General features: G+C 36.4%; 1 protein-coding gene and 1 long non-coding RNA gene across 12 annotated transcripts in view; one reads left to right on the top strand and one right to left on the bottom strand.

Annotated features, from left to right (window-relative positions):
- The window catches only part of NTNG1 (netrin G1), a 148,130-nt gene that overhangs the window by 23,166 nt on the left and 104,596 nt on the right, over window positions 1-20,368 (bottom strand). For 4 of the 10 annotated variants that reach the window (XM_050306686.1, XM_050306685.1, XM_050306688.1 and 1 more), the window contains exons 6-7: window positions 6,333-6,500; window positions 732-869 (exon numbers count right to left, since the gene is read on the bottom strand). The exons of 1 other annotated variant lie outside the window; for it this stretch is intronic. In XM_050306686.1, coding sequence (XP_050162643.1) covers window positions 732-869; window positions 6,333-6,500 — 306 coding nt within the window. Of the gene's footprint in view, window positions 1-731; window positions 870-6,332; window positions 6,501-11,525; window positions 11,586-13,483; window positions 13,550-20,368 lie in introns of all 10 variants that reach the window. 5 more of the 10 variants (XM_050306695.1, XM_050306690.1, XM_050306693.1 and 2 more) reach the window with 5 other exon arrangements.
- On the top strand, window positions 820-20,341 carry LOC126635434 (uncharacterized). Of its 2 annotated transcripts, XR_007627712.1 has the most exons (5): window positions 820-965; window positions 1,053-1,130; window positions 12,750-12,944; window positions 13,278-13,328; window positions 19,050-20,341. It is a non-coding gene; the product is annotated as an uncharacterized LOC126635434 (long non-coding RNA). The 2 variants fall into 2 exon arrangements; XR_007627711.1 differs by lacking the exons at window positions 820-965; window positions 1,053-1,130 and adding an exon at window positions 8,685-9,195.

Below are 20,368 nucleotides of genomic sequence, written 5' to 3'. Positions count from 1 at the left end.
AAACAGTTATTAAAAAAATGTTAAGAATTTACTACAGACAGAATTTGCAATAGGAGTCTAATCCTATATATACTGAAGTGGTATTTCCACTAATTTTTTTATAAGACCTGTTAACCAGAAGAGAAGCTAAATATATAACTAAGCATTGAAACAACATCTGCCCAAGCACCATTTAAGAAAAATTTCAGCTCTTATTTTTAAGGATGTTAAGTATATCTCCATTTTTTTCCAACCTTTAGCTTTCATCTAGTTTTCACTAATTATTACAGGTAATGAGTCAGTGTTTTGCAGTTATCACCCAGTTTTAAGGTATGAAAGGTTAACTTACTCAAGAAGCTGAAGTCCAGGACTGAAAAAAAGTGAACGTGCAGAGAAATCACCTTTTATCTTTTAGGAAGAATTTTGAATTTGAAGTTAATATGCTGATGTTGTATATACAAAACTTATTCACAGTTGTCAAGACACGTGTGTTTACATCGCTCAGTGGGAGCTCCTCGAGGTGTTAGTGAGAGAGAGAGAGAGAGAGAAGACACTGAAAGTGCGTTGAAATAAATGGATGGCACAGTCAGTGTCCTCAGCTGGGAGTCTCCCAACAGGTTCAGGCATTATGGCATTCTTACAGCTCACAGAGCATTCTGCTCATTTTCTGCTCTTCAGTAGCTGCACATGATAGCACACAGACCCAGAGGCAGCAAAGTTGCACGAGAGGGGCGACTCTCAGAGTTACTTACGTTGACAGCCCAAGCTGTGCCAGATATATCCCGGCAGACATTTATCACATTTAGGCCCTGATGTTCCCTCCTTACACTCACAAAATCCTCTGTCATTACAGCGATCATGGACTGAACCAAAAGGGTTACAATAACAGTCTGCAGAAACAAGACAACACATACACACTGGATTCAGGTCTACATGTGGTGATAATTCATTCAATACCAATAAAGGGTGCATTTCCAGTGCTAAAGGTAAAGGAAGACTGTCTGTTATGGATATCTAGAGTAGTGAATACAACTACTACTTGTCCATTTATTTGTTTGCATATGTCATTTCAGGAAGAGACCTTTTATGATGTGAAGAGAAAAAGTAAACAGAAAAGATATAAAGGCAGAAGATTACACGGGTCTTTGAGGGTAAGTGATTGTAACAGATTGTCTTTTGGCAAAAATATTTTTGACAATTTAATGAACGTTAGAAAAGTTTTGCATAGTATGGATATATCAATGTGCCATCAGGGTGAAAAGTTTCACATTATTAAAATAGGCTTATCTCTGTTACTCAATATTTTCAGAAGTGCTGAATGTCTTTACAGGGCTATATAAATGCACTTTACTTATTTCCAAGATAGTCTTCCTTTATGGTTTTGAGCAGTATAATAATTTTTGTGGATATTTGCCATTAAGTTGGTGAGATTGTATTTATCAGTGACGTTAATAAACCTGTTACGTATTCCACAATGGAAAGCTTGAGGTGAGCACTAATGTAAAGCAAAACGCATCAGAACTGGCTCTGTGCTGCCATTTTAATTTCTCTCACCTCCCAGCGTGCAGATGGAAAATGCAGTGAGGCTCATTCCCTGCTGTATATTTTTCACATGTGTTCAGCTAATTAAAGAATAAGTAGGGAACCCATTTCCTCCCACAACACTTACTGTGTTGTTCATTCACAGCCCTTTTCTTCAGTGTGATTACAATATCCATGTTCAGCTTTCAGCTAGCTGAACAAAGGCAAGACAGTAGCTGGCAGAGCTCATTTTTGACACTCCTGTTCTTCAGCTTGGTTATTTATATATATTTTTTTCCCCCAAATGAAGGGCTGTATCTTATATGAATGTAGACCCACGTAGACCCAGAGTAACTTCTCTGTCAACTGAGACCACAGACACCTTTTAGCAGCATCTGATCTCTGCTGCTTCCTCAATCTGGGCAACCTGCTGGGGGTCTGGATTTTTATGTCTGTGAATCAGTGCTACTTTGATGACTACCTTTGGCAATTGTTCCCCAGCATTGTGTTAAACCTCAATAATATCATAAATGAAAAAATGGAGTTGAACTGGGAAGTTACATATATATATACATATCTCCAATGGTAAATCTGGAACAGGAAAAAAATTTCCAGAAAGACATTTGTCATCTGTTGTCTCACTGTTTATTAACTATAAATTACAGATGGCACTTTGAACATTTGGCATGCTGAAGAAGAATGCCAAACAGGGTTCCACAACAATAATAGAGTCAATTAGCTAGCAACATTCATTAATGAAGTTGAAAACTGACATGCCAAAAATACTGTGCAAGGCTGGGTATTATAGCACAGTGAGTGCCACTTGAAAAGCTGGGAATTCTCATGTTAATCAGATGCACGAAATGCTTGTATAAACAGGCATAAAACTGAAATACATTTTGAATGCAGGAATTAAATTTTGCTTGAAGAGTGTTTATAGAAAATCTTGAAAGACAAAACCTTGGAATTACATTATAAACAGAGGGCCCAATTCTTATTAAAGTAGGTTTGTTAGACCTAATAGAGTTACAGTAATTTAAACAAGTATTTGTGAAAGAAATGTATGGCCTGTGATACTGAATGTTATAGATACATAATGTTATATTTTCCAGAGAACAAGACTCTGACCCTGAACCAGTGAAACCTTTCCTACTGAACTCTATCACATAAGCATGTTTGGAAGTACCAGGCCCAAATTGTGCTGTTTAAGGGAAAGTAGAAACACAGACTAAGCCAGGCTCTTTTACAAAATTACTAGATCAAATCAAAACACCAGACAGACCCAGCAACCTTTTGTAACTGAATCTGTTCTCCACCTTTCCCAATACACAACTGATACCACAGTAATATGACCTACAGAGGTCCACAGAACATCCAGGATCGTTGTCCAATGCAATATCACAGGCCGTGAAACACTCCCCAAGACCTTCCAAATACTTAAGACATTAAAAAACTCAAAGGTCACAATTTCAGCGTGCCCCTTACAACAACAGGGCATTAAATAATACTAAGCTAACATTCCCAGATCGTCCTAATAAGCAGACCACACAGGTTCCAGGGAGGGGTAAAAAGCCCTGCAGATCCGAATTGGGAGGGAATTTTCCTCCTACCCTCCATCTGGTGACTGTTGGAAAGGATGGGAAGATTAACAGAAGTAGTCATCTGTTTGCTGAGATTGACTGTATCAGTGTGATGCTGCCACCACAACACAATGAAAGTAAGGAAAAGGAAGGTGGGCTGCAGGCTCGCTGCTTATCAGTGTGGGTTGACAGTGGCTAAAGGACAACCCTGGGGGTTCACTTAACCATGTACCATTAGGGCTTCTAAAAGTCTCCCAGGTGTTAATTGAACCTTAAGCCTAACTGACTGCAAGGCGGGCTTTCTTAAAGGTGTGACAGCAATCACCATTTCAGTATTTATATTGTAAAGCAAGGACCATGTTTTATTACTCTGGGTCTACTTGGTGGTTTTCATGCTCCCCAGGCTTGCCAGTGTGTGATTTCACTGCAATAGTTATTAGGGCTTTATCAAGACATAAAAAACTCTTCAAGCTGTTAAATTCTTTTGCATGTCAAATTAATGATTTTTAACTTCAGAACACCTTGATTTATTCAGAAACTGCAGTTGCCCATGTGAGGTAATTTTGCAGTTCACTTAAAAATCCACAAATATTTGATATTTCATTTTAAGAAATAAAATTTATTTTGCTTCTAAAGAAATTAAGGGCATCAAGAATTTAGACTAAAGCCCACTGTATAATGCATTGCATTTAGTTCACTGGTAAAAACCTTCTCAGTATTCGAATTCTTTAGTTTTTAAAAATAACAAGTTACGTTTTCTGTATTTAGTTAGCATCAGCTAAGGTCACAGATTCGTTATCCGTGTACTTACCATATATATTTATGAAAACTGTATAAGCAGTTTTGATAAATCAGAGCCAAAGCCCCGTTAGCTGCCATTAAATTAGCTTATCCAAACATTTTTTACCTTTCTTACATATATGGCAGAAGAGGAAAGAATTAGTCTGGAAAAATGACTTTCATACGGGAATAAGACTTGCACATGTCACTGGAAATCTGCTTATTAAAATGTTCATGTCAACATTTCACTTGTACTTAAACCACAAAAAACTGATTTTAAACTCGGCGAAAGGAGAAATGAGCGTTTCCAATAGAGCAAGACTGTGCTTGACCTAGAAGGGTGGTGAATCCATCAACTCAGAGGTGAAAATACACTACATTTTCCAGGATTAAATCTCAGGAGCCCCAGTTCAAGAAAATATTTTAGGCACAAGCTTCTCTGTTTTCTGAAAAGTGCTTAGGTATCTTCTCCATTTCACTGATTTTACACATGAAGTAGTAGGAAAGACTTCTTAAGTTGGCAAATCAGCTAGGATACGTACTTTAAGACACATACATTTTGTATGCAGTATGATCACTGTGACTGTGAAAACTTAGTCCAAAAAGAATGTTATTTATTTAAAATAAGTACCTAATAGGTAGCAAACCAGGTTTGGAGCCTACAGTTATTTCACGTGGTACAATTCTCATGGGAGCCCACGGGAATTCTGCTTTCATTAAGGTGGAATGTCAGCAAATGCTCACATTGCCTTTTTTTTTCCCCCCAGACTCTTGTTAAATTAAAGGGTTTTAAATTTTATTTCTGCAGTCTAGGCAATTGCAAAGTGCATAGTTGTTTTACTAAGACATTCTAAATATATCACTTGTAAATTAATGTAAAAATTACTTATTTTTGACTTCTCATTTACTAACTTCCTTGTCTTATGTAGCTACAGCTGCTGTCTTAGCATTTCAGTGTACATGGGAAAACAATGTGCTGAATGAGCAGATGAAAAATTCCAAACAGAGTAATTTAGAGTCATATTCATTAGGCCTATTTAAGCAGCTGAAATTATACAGCCCTGGTGTCATACCAATGATGTCTGTCATCTACATCAAACAAATATATGGGGCAGTGTTTTTTTTCCAAGAACATTTGATTGTGTTAATCTCCTCAGCACAGTCATACAAAATCATGACTTGCCTACTAAATTTCTTATTAGCTCAGACTAATTACTGTCAAAGGAGATCATGCATTTTCTGAATGCGTTGCCAAGCAAAGTTAAAAGGACACATGAAATGCAGTGCGTGGATGGATCTGTGTGTTTAATCACAAAGTAAAATGTAAATCTGTCAAGTTACAAACTGAAACAAATAATAGCAACCTAAATAGTTTCTGGCTTGAATCTCAGCAATGCATTATAAAGAATATGAAAATATAATTTATTCATCCATAGTCTACTTTGGCATTAAAATATCTGCTAACTACTCTTTTTGCTTCCTGGAAAATGGAAAGAAAAAAAAATCACAGTGATAATTCAAAAAAGGTTCTACTGATGCTTATGTTAATAAGAAGCATTAGATAATTAAATTCTCTACTTCTGTTTGTTATTAGAACAGTGTCTTTTGTGGCTACCTGTTAACTACTGACCATTGTAGGAGGCTTCCTTTATTGGCTATGTCCAGTCTTCACCTAAGGTATCCTCACATGTGTTATATACTGTCGGTGGTGACATGAGAACAATGCATATTGTTCTAGTGTGATAAAGATCTTAATTTTTTTACTAATATGCTTCTCTTATGATGTTTGGACATTTTCTCTAATTCTGCAATTTGAATATTTACAGCAGATGCTCATTCTAAAGCACTGTTTTCATCTCGAAATTCCTTTTCTAATTGACATCATGTCAAGCTGATTTGACAAATTCTCTTCCTAACCTCATGGGTATAATTTCAGTTTCTCCTCTTAGGAGAGGGGAGGTAACACTGCATTTATAGCCCCGTGCCTGGGAGCAGAAGCAGCTGCAATATGTTTTTGTGAAGTTTAGTAAATAAAACGGGTTAATAAACATCACTCCCCACATCCTATTGATGCAGCTGGCAACTTTTGTAGGTCTTCAGGCAAGTATTCAAAAGTTTGTACTAGTAATTGCAAAGGTTGGGCTGGGAACAGGTATTTAAGACTCAGCCTTGTAGTTTTGACATGTGTGACCCCAGCGTGGCTCCCTCTTGTATAAGGACAGCACAACCATTTTCTCGGGGACTGCTGGGGTGAGGACGCTTAGACAGAGAGTTTTGTCGTCATATACAGATTCAAAATGCCTCCTTGGGGCTACCAGGGCAATGGAAATGAGGCAAGAAGTCTACACAGATGTTCTTATCCATTGAAAAAGCTCATTCTGGCTTAACTGTCAAGTAAGCAGCAGTGGTCCCTAGCAGCTGCCAGTGGCTGAAAAGGCACAGAAGAAAAGCCGCAGTTATCCCGGGACTGACCTATGCACACATTTTCATCGTCCAGCTCTGCAGAAGCATTTCTGAAGTAGCCCAGCCTGCATAACTCACAGTGCTGACCTCTAGTGTTGTGCTTACAGCTCACGCAAATGACCGTATTGAGCAGCTCGATGTAACTGCACCGGTTGGAGTGCCCGAAGCATTCACAGTCTTTCAAGGAAGAACAGAAATGTATACAAAGTGTATACAGCAGCAGAGTAATAGCACATTACATGCTTAGTAAAAATGAACCATGAGCAGAAATATGAATGAATGGCACATACATGTTAATCAATGTAACATGGACAACAGCAGATGTCTATCTGCAATGAAAGTGGAGTTTGTTTCAGGCAGGTTAGCGTGACCCGGCAACCATGGCATGACATCGAAGGTTGGCTGTTGTTGGCAGACCTGATGGAACTGAAGCATTTGCAGTTGTAAACCTTTCAGGGTTACTGGAGGCTCTATAGTTTCTGCTGATAGAAATGCACATATTTTTGCACGTTTGAGATGAGTATAAATCAAGATCCAGGAAAAACTTCCTCATATTAAAAATGTTAAATTCAGTGGACAAAATTGTCAAACTTCATTATGCCTAAAAATCCACAACTGTAAGTAAATGTTTTTTTCCTGACAGAAATGGTGAGCATTGAAAAATGCTACTGAACTTGGGGTGCTATAATTGATAGGCACCTTGGGAACCAGACTGTTCTATTTCAAGACTAAACAAATCTCTAGTTTGACAATTTTGGCCAGCACCTCCTAAAACAATAAACAGAGAAGAAAAGGAAGGAAGAGAGTTGTTATTTGAGAGCTACTTCCACTGTACTTCTGAGGTAAGCATTAACACATTTTTGTATTCTGTGATGAGAAACAATTGGGCCAGAAAAGATCATGAAAATTGTGAAATGTGTACTGAATAGAAAGCATGCTTACTGCAGCCATCTGAAATGCAGTTGGCATGACAGCCACTTTTAAAAACCCCCTTCATTAAACATGGAATGCTAGTGCCTTTTACTCTTTAATCACAAGCAATGCTTGGCTTTATGCAGAATGAAGGAGAAATTAGAAATGTATCAATAACATTATAGAAGGCACAGCTATGCTCTGTGTTGTGAGCCTGAGCACTCAGCCCACAATGAATGCAGGAAAGGTTATTAGGATGATCAGAGAAGTAGAGAGTCTATTTAAAAAGAGAAGACTAGGATAATTTCACTTGTTTACTCTAGGAAACTCATGATAGAAGATATCAATGGGCTATAAATACATCACGAGTTAGCCTTCTGCCATCCTAATGGACAACACTGGAACAAGAACAAGTGGGTGTTAACTGGCAGTTGAGAAATTTCAACTGGAAATTAGGAGATGGTATCTAGCCATTAGGGCACTGAGGTTCTTGAACACTTTCAATTTGTAGCAAAACACAGTGATGCTTTAGAAGATGTAGGTTATTAACTGGTGTAAGAAATTGCAGTATGTTTCCTTCAGTAATGGAGCACTGGATGCAGTGACCTGGAAGGGCTTCAAGGTCTTGAAGTTAACTTATCTTGTAATTAGATAAAGCTGTAGCAGAGGGTGTAAAATGCTTCCATACATGACAGAGGCCAAATACCTTGTGCTGCCTTTCCTCTAGTATCCTCCTAATTACGCTGGGACACCTAATGAGCCACTGATTGCTGGAGGTGGGCATCAGATACAATATTTGTTCCTGTCTATATTTGTAGAAAGAAATAACAGTCCTTTGTACATGTTTCTGAGCATGCTATGCCCACCCAATACATACACATTTCTTTGGCTTTTGTCTGATGTAGTGGACTGTAAATAGATTGCATTTTTCCTTAGACATTTAGCACAACATATGTTTCAATCTTGAGAGCTGCCTTTCTCCTGCCAGGAAACATTAATTAATTTTACATATACACATTTAGTTAACATACATTTCTTGTTCTCTTTAGTACTACACTGCTAAATCAATGTTTTATGGTTCATGTCAATCTGATAATTTTGATGCCTGTAAGTGCTGGAGTACAGGAAAACATTTGGCGTATCAGTCTCACTTGAGACAAATGAGTAGGGATGAGAAATATGTTTATGTTTGTTGTCTTTTGCAGTTGGTCATTGTGATTCAGCATCTCAAGTGAAAACTGGCTATGTGGGGCAGAGAAAAGAGATGTAAAAGTGGAAACTAGCACTAGCAAAATAGGAATCACAGAAAATTGTTAGGATTGTAAAAGTTTTTGTGCTTGATTTTTAAAATAAGAAAGACTGGCTAGTGATAAGCAATCAATCTGATCTTTCTGAATTTTGGATTCAGAAGCAAGGCTGTCTTAGTCTCTCTGTCTGACAAAGGACCTGTCTTCTACTACCATCAGGCAATTTATTTTGGTGAGATGATACTGTATTGGTATGTTTGTCAGACTTGCTAAACATTTTCATACTGTAGGTGCATTTATTTAGAGGAAATAATTTACCTTGTTTTTCAAATCACTAACAGGCAACCCAATACTACGTTGTTATGTTTCCAAAATACGCAGACTATAACGAAAATCAGGCTACATCATCCTTTGTGTTTAAAGTAGCAGAAAGAAATGGAGAATATTCTGTGAATGACTGCACTACTTCCACTCTGAAATTTTGATATGACCTTCATTAATATTACTACTACACATAATTACAAGCACATTACAAAAGCACAAGAAAAAAAGCTGCACATTTAAGTAATTCACTCTATAACAAGGCTTGCTCCAAATTATGATTTGGAGTGAAGAAGCATCTGATAATTATGAAGGACTTGGATGTACACACATGCTCCTAAACATATGCAAAAGGACTACCCAACTTCAGATGTGAGTCATCGATATTAAAGGTAAACTATGAGACCAGCTCTTTTACTTCGTTGCATTTGTATGGGTACTGCTCTTGTAACAACTGTGCTGTGTAAAAGAAAGTCTTTAGCTGAAAGTTAACTTATGCTAAGGTACAGGAAAACTCTAGGAGTCTTGATCTGAATAGTAAATGCTACATGGTATAGAAAAAACCCCACAGTTAACTTGAAAACAGTCTAACATCTGATCAAACATTAATAATGGCAAAAGGAAAAAAAAAGAGGCATGGCAAGTAATGATTAAATCAATTTTGTGGTAATGTGTGCTTCTCCCCTGCCTCCCCACCATTTGGCTAGTGTAATAATTTGCTGGTGTTGGCCTGATCAGTGAATCATTCTTACATCTCTCTGTGTTTACAAAAATAAGCTGTGTTAAGAGTCCTTATATGATTGAAATGGATTATTTCCTCTACTGGCTACACGAGGTGCTAAGCCACTCAAATATAGCACGCAGAATTGCATTCAGCATCATGCCAGCTGGGGAGCTAATACTTGTCAGTGCTGTATGGCCTGTCTACCTTATCACGTGGTTCACCTTGACCAGACAGTAGCCTGCTTGTTAGAATTGTCAGAAGCACAGCTGAGGTGTTTAGGCACACACATCTCTGGTTTAGCAGCCTAACCACTTTCATGCGCTGGCAGAGTCATGCAATCACTGAAAGAGATGGGGGAGAAGTATCAAACTCAGGCTGCACATGGTTTACAAACACTGGAATGACAGGAGTGTCTTACAGAGCTAGAAAATGCTGCTTTCAGTTCTGAGTACCACATGTCAGGAACGACACAGATAAGTTGAGTAACAATCAGGAGTGAATGGTTTGAAAATTAAAATCTCAGAGGAGAGGTAACGATAGCTTGATAGGTTTAATGAGAAGGAAGAAGGGAGAAGAGATTGCAATGTTAGATGTGACCATTGTCTTTGGACGATTCAGGAATTGTCAAATCCCTTGCAAACTCATGGAAGCAATGACTCTATCAGCCTTTAAAAACTATTTTCAAATGCAATGATTCTATTGCAACAATCTTGATCCTGTTGCAGAAAGTATGATAAAATTACCCACTGAAGGAGGCTCATGAACAGGTTGATTATCTAATTGTTTTGTTTCTATAAATTGAATATTTTTCGCCCCATTATAATGCTATGCATTTACATCTTTGAGATTGACATACTGTTGTTGTGAGGACGAGGTTCAGCTGAAGCTTCAGCTGCAACCAGTAAAACATGAAATGCCATCACATGAAACAATGGTAAACACACATGGGAGGGTCTCATAGTTTTTAAACTAAGACAGGTAATGCACAAGACAGCTATCAGTGTGACTTTCCAATATAAAAGCCAATATAAAAGTAAAATGCACTCAGAAATCATTACATTATTTTTCCTTTCTCATTCTCCAGTAACTCTGTGTTCCTCCTCCACACACTACAGCAAACAAAGGAGATTTCACTGTAACCTTAGAAATTACCTGTTTCGTAACAAGCAGTATGGCTCATTACCATGATCTCATCAAACGGGTCAAACTAAGTTCAAACATTTGTTAATAACCCTATTCCTTGTTAATATGTATTTCATGAATAATGAGATAGTCACAATAGCTACAGAAAGACAAAACATTTTCATACATACACTTTACAGATAAGTTGATGAGGAGAAACAATGAAGAGATCTCAGGGTTCAGACTGTGAATGACAGATATGCTAATGACGCGGGTTGCCCGTAAGTCAGACAGAATACTGGCATCCTTTATTATGCCTATAAAATTCCATTATTTTGATAAAACACTGAACAGTTCAAAATGTAATGCCTACACTCTGAATTTGCACACTTACAATAAAATGAAGATGTAAGGCACACTTACAATGCATTAAAAGACATAACAATGCATTACACTCCATGGCATTTACAGATACTTTTTGTGGACATGGACAACTGATGTTTTCTGCATTGTTTTCCCTCAACTAATCTGCTTATGTTTCCTCTTTTACAATTTATGCATATCAATGAGGAACACAAGACTCTAGTAAACATTTGCTTTCTAGGCAAGGATCTGAATGGTCATATTCATACATTTCACTCCTTTAAAAATAAATGCCATGTCACGTTATTTGCCAGACACCACTCTCTAAGAAGCAGATTTATTTTTCTTTGTATGGCCTGTGTTTACACAGCTTAATGCTTCTGTTGTATTCAATGAAGATGCCTCACTAGTAAACTAATGGGTACACTTCACAGATATTCCAGATTCATACAGTGCAATGTTTTCACAACACAGGGCACTATGGAAACACTGTATGAATCCTAGAATTCCTACCTCTCTTGTGGTTTGCAACTTGAACAGAAGAAACAGTTGACATAGCTAATTTGGGAGGAACTGGATAGTAATAAAATGAACAGTAAATTAGAAAAGGTATCACATAGGAACAAATCAAAAGATTAAAATAAACACCTTTATTTTCTAACTTTTAAATTAAATTTAACAATGGTTACTGTTTTGTAAGGAAAGAGTGAATAATAGAGAAAATGAGTTATATACTCTTAACTATTGAATCATTTGAGCTGCAATATCCAAGATCAAAACGGGGAATATAATTCCCATTGACACACTTTGGTAGTTTTATGTTAGAGATTATTTGTTGATTTCTCCCAATCCATGACAAATGACTATATGGTAACCAGGGTGGTCTGAAAAGGGTTTAATTGAATTTGTATGCATATTTATTCTGGCCAAACAGTATAAATATAAACCCCACAATAAAACAATTAGATATAGGCAGATTTCTGTAATTATTCTTTTCATACACTATCCTTAACTCAAGTATTTAATCTACAATAAATGTAAACACTAACAATATGCTGCAAACATACACAAACTGAATAGAAATGCTTGTAACTTTTTGTGTTTTATGTTCCCTAACAAAACATCAAAACTAAGTTTACTTAAACTCTTTATTTTTGGGGAAGAAAGACTGAATAATTCTGTGCTGTTCAAGACATATTTGCAACAAAGTTAAGTCTTAGATCACTCACAGTATAATTAAGCTATGAAATCCATTAGAAATGCTAACTATAATTTAATTGGGAATGTTTTGATATAAAATTCCTGTCAATAATGTAGGCTAATCCTTACAGAAAGCAGAGAAACAGAGATCAATCTGGTTTTTTTCCTGTTTGTTTGTTTAAGGAACACATGCAAAAGCTTGGAAAATATAACATGGGCTAAATGAAGTTATTGAAATGCTAAGTATCACTTTATTAGGGATATTTAGTTTAAAATATATATGAATAATCTGAACTATAATACATTGTTAATTCTCAAAGACAGCAAAGGTCAATTAGTATTTTCTGGTTTTTTGGGCACATAGAAACTTGCACATATAACACTGGAGATTTTACATGCATGTGTTTTGATTTGGTCATTGTGATCCATAAATTTAATTACAGCCCTTCCAATGTAATTCCCAACACATCTTTGGTTTCGTGGCTCTTTTCTAGGCTTCTTTTCGTTAATTTTATTCTCCACCTCTGTGTGTTACAGCACAGAAAGGACACCTTTGAACAGTGAAGGCAAGCCACAGGCCAGATTTCTGCAGGGATTTTTGAAGAGGAAAGGGCAGTAAGTAAGAAGAACAAAAGGACGTTATTTTTATAATGAACAATCATTCTGAAATGTGACGTATGGCTGAATACTTCTTCAAACAACAAAGAACCTTACTTTTATTAGTCATAAAAGGTAATTTGGTTTCTTTCAATGCTAATCATCATGCCACGGTCTACGAGTAATTTTTCGTGTGGTGCTCAAATTGTAGAAACCCATGTGACTGTCCTGCAGAGAACCTGCTTGTACTGTGGATGGCATGAAAGCTGAGAATGCTTCTCAGCTCACTTGGGAAAACAAAATGGAAACAAGACATTAAAAATGGGTTTGATGTAGACAATGACAATCTTTTTCACTCAAAAATCTCAAAACTTACTCGAAATATAGACTGTGCTGTCTAAACAAGTCCAACATTGTCTAGAGCTTTCTGTATATCAGTACTTATAATCTGCGTGTCTACTTTTCCAGACTTTTTGCAGTAATGTGTACAGTCTGATTGTTGGAAGACCCTTTCTTCAGGTAAGGTTTGTTTTATAGTTATTTTCTCACAGGATAGCATTGCTTATTACCAGAGAAAAGTGAGTTGGATTATCATAGGGTTTTTTTTGCCACCATGTGGGACTCAAAAGCAATTTCAGTAACTTTAGACCACTAGGAATTGTACAGCATCCTACCTTGGTTTGGTTTAGAAACCTCAAGGGAAGAAATATTCGGCCATATCCTATCAAACTTTGGAGGATCTGCATGCATCAGGAAAAATCAGGTTTTGTTATTTACATCTGTGTTATTGTTCTAAACAGGCAAGCATATGGACAAAGACACAGATTACAAACATCTATTACTGGACTAGTCTAAGTTGCATTTGAACAGTACATGACTCCACAGTGAACAAGAAAACAAGCAATTGATGATTCCCAAAACACCAAATGGACATAAAATACTGTGCATAACAATTTATCTTCTGTGGCTTAAAATATAATTTTTCATGATGAGAAGATATCCTAGGGCAATATATATGGTTCTAACACCAGGAACATAACAGGAACATATTCTGTTAAATCTGCTCTGCAGAGATAAAATGACAGTATCAGACAAATATGGATTTCTTACCAAAGACCCATATCTTACCTTAACATCCTGTTTTAGGGCCTTTTGAGTGAATTACGTATCTGTTATCGGAAGAAATATATTTACCAGTAGAGTGGGCCTTTTCTTCGGCTCTCAAAGTTTTGTGTGTTTCATCTATTTCCTATCACCTCTGCTGATATATTTTAAAGCTTTTTTTTTTTTGTCAAAACATTAAATGTCTGCATTTCTTAGAAATCCTACATAATGTGTTACTTGCATGAAGCATCTTGTGTTGCAGCAAAAGAATTATCTGTGTCTCTTTAGAGCTTTATCTCCTTTGGTTAATGTGTTATGGGCCTGGAGTAGTGGGGAGTGACAATTCTTAGCAGAAGAGTGCTGGGTGTCGGAGCTGAGAATATGTGAAGGGGTTGTGGAGGAAGGAAAGAAAACTTTTTTTTTATTTTCCATTTCCATCTGCCTAGTTTTAAACATGAGATTTGGAACCTGTTTTTATCATCTTCTTTGAGTACAGCAGTGATTGTGTTTTCTCTGAGCCAAAGAGAATTTTTCTTAATGGTCACGTCAGCCTACACATGGTGATACTAGTGGGAAGAGAGCTATTCCTTCACTTCTATCTAGGAGGAATTCAGTTGGGTAGTTGAGTAGATTGCTGTTGTCACAACCTGGTTGGCATCAAGGGTCTAGGCTTATATGCCTTTTTGAAGATGTGTTTCACTGTTATGTCCATCTTAGTGGGAGACCTGCAGTGAAGCTGTGACAAAAAGACTGAGGCTTCAAACACCTCATATGGAAGGAGGGCAGCCCAAAGTATCTTCTGACCCATTTGTCAAGGGTGAAGAGAAATTGGCTGGGTGGGGCTGTCTATCTCCAAAGTCCTCCCACATAGAGAACAATTCAAGGAAAGAATGATGACCTGCACTGTGCCATTTACTGTTAGGTAGTCTTCTGCAACTGAATGGGTCAAGGTGTAATCTAATCACATAATTACATCAGATTATTGCGTTTTTGTGCTTTTTCCTTATCAATCAAGAAAATGGAAGAAAGAAAAACTGAGTCAGTTTGGTAGATTCTGAGTTTACGTATTGATTAAAAATAACCTGCCTGTACAGGTCAGATCCACCAATTCACACACATAGGAAGTGCAAACACAACAGTCAGGGTGGATGACATGCTGTACTTACTGAGGTGTCACAATAACCCAGCCCATGCACTGAAAGACTCTACTACAATGCACCTGAGAGACCACCTTTCTCCTCCTGAAACACTGACTGGTTATAGGAAATTAGTTTCAAGCATGCACAGACAAATTATTTGCACAGTCAATTCACCGCTGAAATTCTGATAGATTTAGGAACACTTAGGCTTGACCTAAACATTTTAAAGGGACTGGTCATTAGAGAACACATATAAAAATGTATTAAAAAAGGAAAAGCAATCTTTATGGACTATATTGTCCTGCTGTCCCCTGAGCCTTTTTTTCTTTTAGCCATTCTGCAGCATCAGAGTTATTGCAGAAAGCTGTCAACATTTCAGACTGGAGTTTCCAATACCTTCCTTGTGTTGTTCAGTACTGTGTGGCACACTTACCACAAAAATTCAAATGTTTGGTGGTCTTCAACTGAAAAGCCTAAGGTATTACCAGAGGTAAAAGTAACAGTGTCAAAGCTTTGTAATGCCTTAGGACTAACCCTCTGGAATATGTCATTTAGTAAACTGCAGGTCCTATCTAGGAAATCAGACACTTGACATAATTGGACTGGTATGATCAGTAATATTTCCTATATAATCTATTTTCATTATAATTTCTCCAAGCAATCTCATGTCCAAATAAAATCATGCCTTGTAAGGAAAAAAAAAAAATCAGTGTTGAATATTTCTTAGTGATCCTATAAATGCTTTAGATCTGGGCTTGTTTTAGCAAACTTACTTGAAATGGAGGTTGTGACTTACCACAAAATAATTAAAAATTCCCTGACCCTTTAAATTAGCTAACACTGAGCTGAGTTTCTTAATGGACACCCAAAACAATAAAGAACATATTTACAGTGCCTGGAGATTACCAATTAAGTATTAAAACTAGTGATTATTACTAGTTATTAGTGATGATTATAACCATCTTAGAAGGGACTTGTGGAGGTCATTTGTTTCTTCTGTTTGCTCATGGCAGGGTCAACTCTAAAGTTAGATGAGGTTACTGAGGGTCATATCCAGCTGAGACCAGCTGCTGCTTGGTAATGTGAGAGATTAATGAGACTTAATGTTTATATTATGTGCTTTTTTTCAATCTTTGGTAAAGAGGATATCTTTTTCTCATATCCTTATTCATGGACTGTGTTATCATTAGGATTACAGGTTTCTTGATAAAGGTCTTTCTTCATCTCCTTGAATTTATTTATTATTTGTTTTAAATGGAGATGACTTTAAACGCTTTATCTATAAAGGTATGGGAGATGTCCAAGCCATAGAATGTTGACTGTCATTCCCACACGTATATTGGAGCAGATGAGTCATCCTTTCAACAGGCACTGGGAAGATTCATTTAGCAGCTAGTTATTCTTTCACAGCAACCTGTGAAAATATTTCTAGTCCTTACAGATTACCATTAAGGATTTTATTTATAGAGAAGTTGACTGGATAAACCAATCTTTTCCAGAACACTTCCATGTCTGCACACTGTATTTTGTAATTAGAGTCATTATTTGCCAGAATAATTAAAGAATTTTGGTGTAGGTATATATATAAGTTGTCCTATGTAAATCTACTGTAATATATTCCATGACAGTTATTCTGAGCAAACAAGGCTACAGAAATGTGAAAGAGAGTTTCTGAATGCATATTTTAGTGTTATTATTATTTAAAACTACCGTAGGCACCTTTAAGAGTGGAGGTATGTGAGCTGTTCAGTTGAGCAGAAAATCAGATATGACATTTTAAATTTGCATTGGAAATTTTTGCATTTTTAGTTACTATTGTTCTAAAGCCAATTATATGTAGAAAATAACTATGGGAAAAAAATCTTACTTTCATGAAGTAAGGAAAAACTGATTCCATTATTTATCAGATGTATGATAATTTCCTTTTTCTCTTCCCAACTTTTTTTTTTTTTAAATACACACTATCAGAATTACTTCTGATATTAAACAAAGAAAATCTCAAGTATTCACTGGAAGTGCAGTCTGCACCATGGGCTACCTCATAGATTCAGATTGGGGAAATAAAGGAAATGAACAAGTAGTTTCATCCCGATTCCAACCTGACAGCAGCACAGGAAAAAAACCTGTCATGATCTTGGCAGAAATTAGTCAGCACTTTGTGGGTTTCTCACTCCAACCAAGTAATGAGCTGGCATTAAAATTAAAATGCATTCCCACTGAGAGGGGCTATCCTTCCTCAGGGATGAAGAGCAAAGGTGGTGGAGTGTATGAACACTCTGCTGCTGCCTGGGCACCTGTGCTCTACAGCAGAGTAGCACCCTGTCATCTCCTAAACTGTGTCTGCTGACCCAGCCCACAAACAATCCATTTGCTGTAAAATTAATACAAATAAATCAGAAAGTCTTAAATCATGCTCACCTAGTGGCAGACAGGGAGCACTTGGGTTGGCAACTATGATTATTAATTTAATTTTTAATAACAGTAAGGAACCCTAGTGAGATACTCATATTAAGATGCTTTCTAGCTTTCCTTCTTTTTAAAACAGAAAAAAGTATAAAAAAATTGTAAATGTAAACTTGATGATTCAGTAGAAGTTATTGTCTCCAGCCACAGAAAGCTGCCCTTGCCACTGCCTATTTTAAACCATGAGTAGGCAACAGTAAATAGCTATTCTAAAGGATTCAAAAATATGTGCTAGGCACAGTACAGTTATGGCAGTGTGTTTAGGTGTTAATATTGAACAAAAAAATTAGGAATAATAAAAAATAATGTTCACTGAAATCAATGGCATATTTAGTAACTGCTAGAATAATTGGGTATGTTTATATCAGATAATGTTCCACCACTTCTTGCAAGCATCACACTATCATTATTACAGCATTTCTATCTCCTTTTGTCTTTTTGAAATCATGATAACCTACCTCACGAAAAGTTTGCCTTTCAGCACTTTCATTAAACTGCCAAATTGAAATCACTGAAAGAGAAGAAATGCTGATTTTTTTTTTTAATCACCTCTTTATCTTAATAAGTTTAAAAAAATACTTGCCAATATTAGGCAATCTTTCTTGGAGCAATGTAGGAAGTTTCATACCTGTTCCTTTGAAGAAAGGAGAATTCTGCATAAATGTGAAGATGGGGTTGTTTTATGGCAGCTCCTCAGCCATAACAGCTTTTATAACTGTTGGAAGAATTTAAATGCAATTAGTTCTTTATGTGTCCACTTGTTGTAGACTAAAAGAAAGTGATCTTTTTAGAGGATTAAAAAAAAAAAGATAAATCCAGCTCTGGAAATGTTCAGATATCAGAAAACAAGTCCATCGACTTGGATAAATTGTTGGCTGATTCTCAAACTAATGAGGGCTGAGGGAATTCTTCAATTTTAAGTATTTCTACTAAAATGTTTGCAGAAGTGCACAATGAATCAAAGTATTTTTTGAATCAAATATTTAGGTACAAATCTCATGAAACAAGAAGTAAATTATTGTGTTGATAGTTTGCAGGGGTTGTTCCTTTTTATTTGAATTGCTTCTGTTTTTTCCTATAAAAATGCTGAAATTGGCTGGTCAGTTGAGATTATTGTACAGTAATACACAACTGATGAACAGGAAATCAAGACCTTTGTTTTAATAATCACTGTGCTGATTTGGAAATCTCTTTCTTTCCTTATACTCTGTGAAATAAACTGATTACGTGTCTAAGGGACAGAAAGAAAAAGATGAGAGGGTAACATACAGAAGTGTATTCTTTTTCCAGCAGTTTCTCCCTAAGCTGTATAGATAATTAGATTTTAAAATATCTTTGTGGATCATGTCTGCTCTCTATAAACTTCCTTGAGTAACTGAGCTAAACCTGCATATTGTAAGTGCTGTGCATTTTGCGTGGGTACCATGGGACCTATTGAAATGTTGGTATCTTATTTTCTAGAGTGTCCTCTAATTTCCTGGTTTATTAATGGTTAAAGATAACTGTCAACTGAGTAATTTTCCTTATATTACAGCAAATCAAAAAGCATTGAAAACATTATTTGACTGACAGGACTGTTTTTAACTGACCTGTGATGATGATGGTGAACTGGAATGAAGAATGACAAACAATACTAAACTGTCAGTGGCCGTGTCTATGAGACTGGTGAGAACAGCTCTTCTTATCTGTTAAAATTGGTGGATCTGGCAAAACAAAAGCTGAAACAAAGGCTCTCCCAAATCCCATCCCAATAACCTATCAGTGCTCCCTGGAGCAGCATTGGTGGTTTCTGACCCTGCACTCGAATCACTCTGCTGGGATGTTTTCTGCTCAGCGCTGGGGCCAGTTTTGCTTCCTGAACTTCAAGGGTGACATCCTAGTTACACAGGAAAAAAATGGCTTTGTTGTGAATCCTACCAGGTAAAACTAACCACTGTGTCTTTTATTTGGACTGTTAAATTTATTTCAAATCCAGTGTTCAAATGAGTATATCATACCATGAAGGCTATCCGTATTTTCTTTCAGCTCAGTAACGTTTTAATATAATGGAAAATGTAATTGTTAAAGCAAAAGATTCAGAGTGCTTCAAAGTATCAGAGAAAAAGAGGGAAAACAGATACTGCTACTGTTGTTATAATGTTGATGTTATAATCAGATATTTAGATAAGTGATTGCCTTAGACTAGGAGCCTGATTAACAGTATTATTTATTAAAAGGTCAGATTTGGATAAAATTGAATTGCAATTAGAACATTTTGCTTGTATGTCCAAAATAATAGATATAGTCTGCAGACAATATTTAAATGTTCTAAGGAGATAAACATCTTAATGGTCTCTCAACAGTACCGCTTTCTATAAAACTTGACTTCAAATAATAACAGAAAAGTAATGTACAATCTAGTAATGCATGTTTATATCCCACTGACATATGTGGGTGTTGTGTATATGCTCTAGTCCAGAGCCTGGCATTGTAATAGCTTTGAACACACGACTGTGGATTTAATTAGAGAACTTCTTGGTTACTGCAAGGGGGCAAAATCAGGTCCAAAATACCTTGTGTTGTTATTGAAAAGAAAAAGAATCTGCTAGTATTTGCTCTCACAACCTTTTAAGATATGTACTTACCACATTAAAATTTCACAACAAATGCATAAAACAAATAAAGCTACACTCATCAGTACACTATTTTAGTTCCAGAAAAACACCTAGTAGATTTTTCAAGGTTAAGAAAACAATGAAATAAGAGAGTGCCCATTTGGTCTTTTCTCTTTTTTTAACTTCTGTGTCTGGCATTCATTATCATAAAAAAAAGTTATCTTCATTTGAAATTGGCTATAAAGAAGAACAAAAACAC

Source organism: Myiozetetes cayanensis, unplaced genomic scaffold (assembly GCF_022539395.1).
Source record: "Myiozetetes cayanensis isolate MyiCay16 unplaced genomic scaffold, myiCay2020 scf12, whole genome shotgun sequence".
In the NCBI taxonomy this organism is placed as follows: domain Eukaryota; kingdom Metazoa; phylum Chordata; class Aves; order Passeriformes; family Tyrannidae; genus Myiozetetes; species Myiozetetes cayanensis.
The sequence above is the reverse complement of the archived record's forward strand: the minus strand, read 5'-3'. Positions and strand labels throughout refer to the sequence as shown.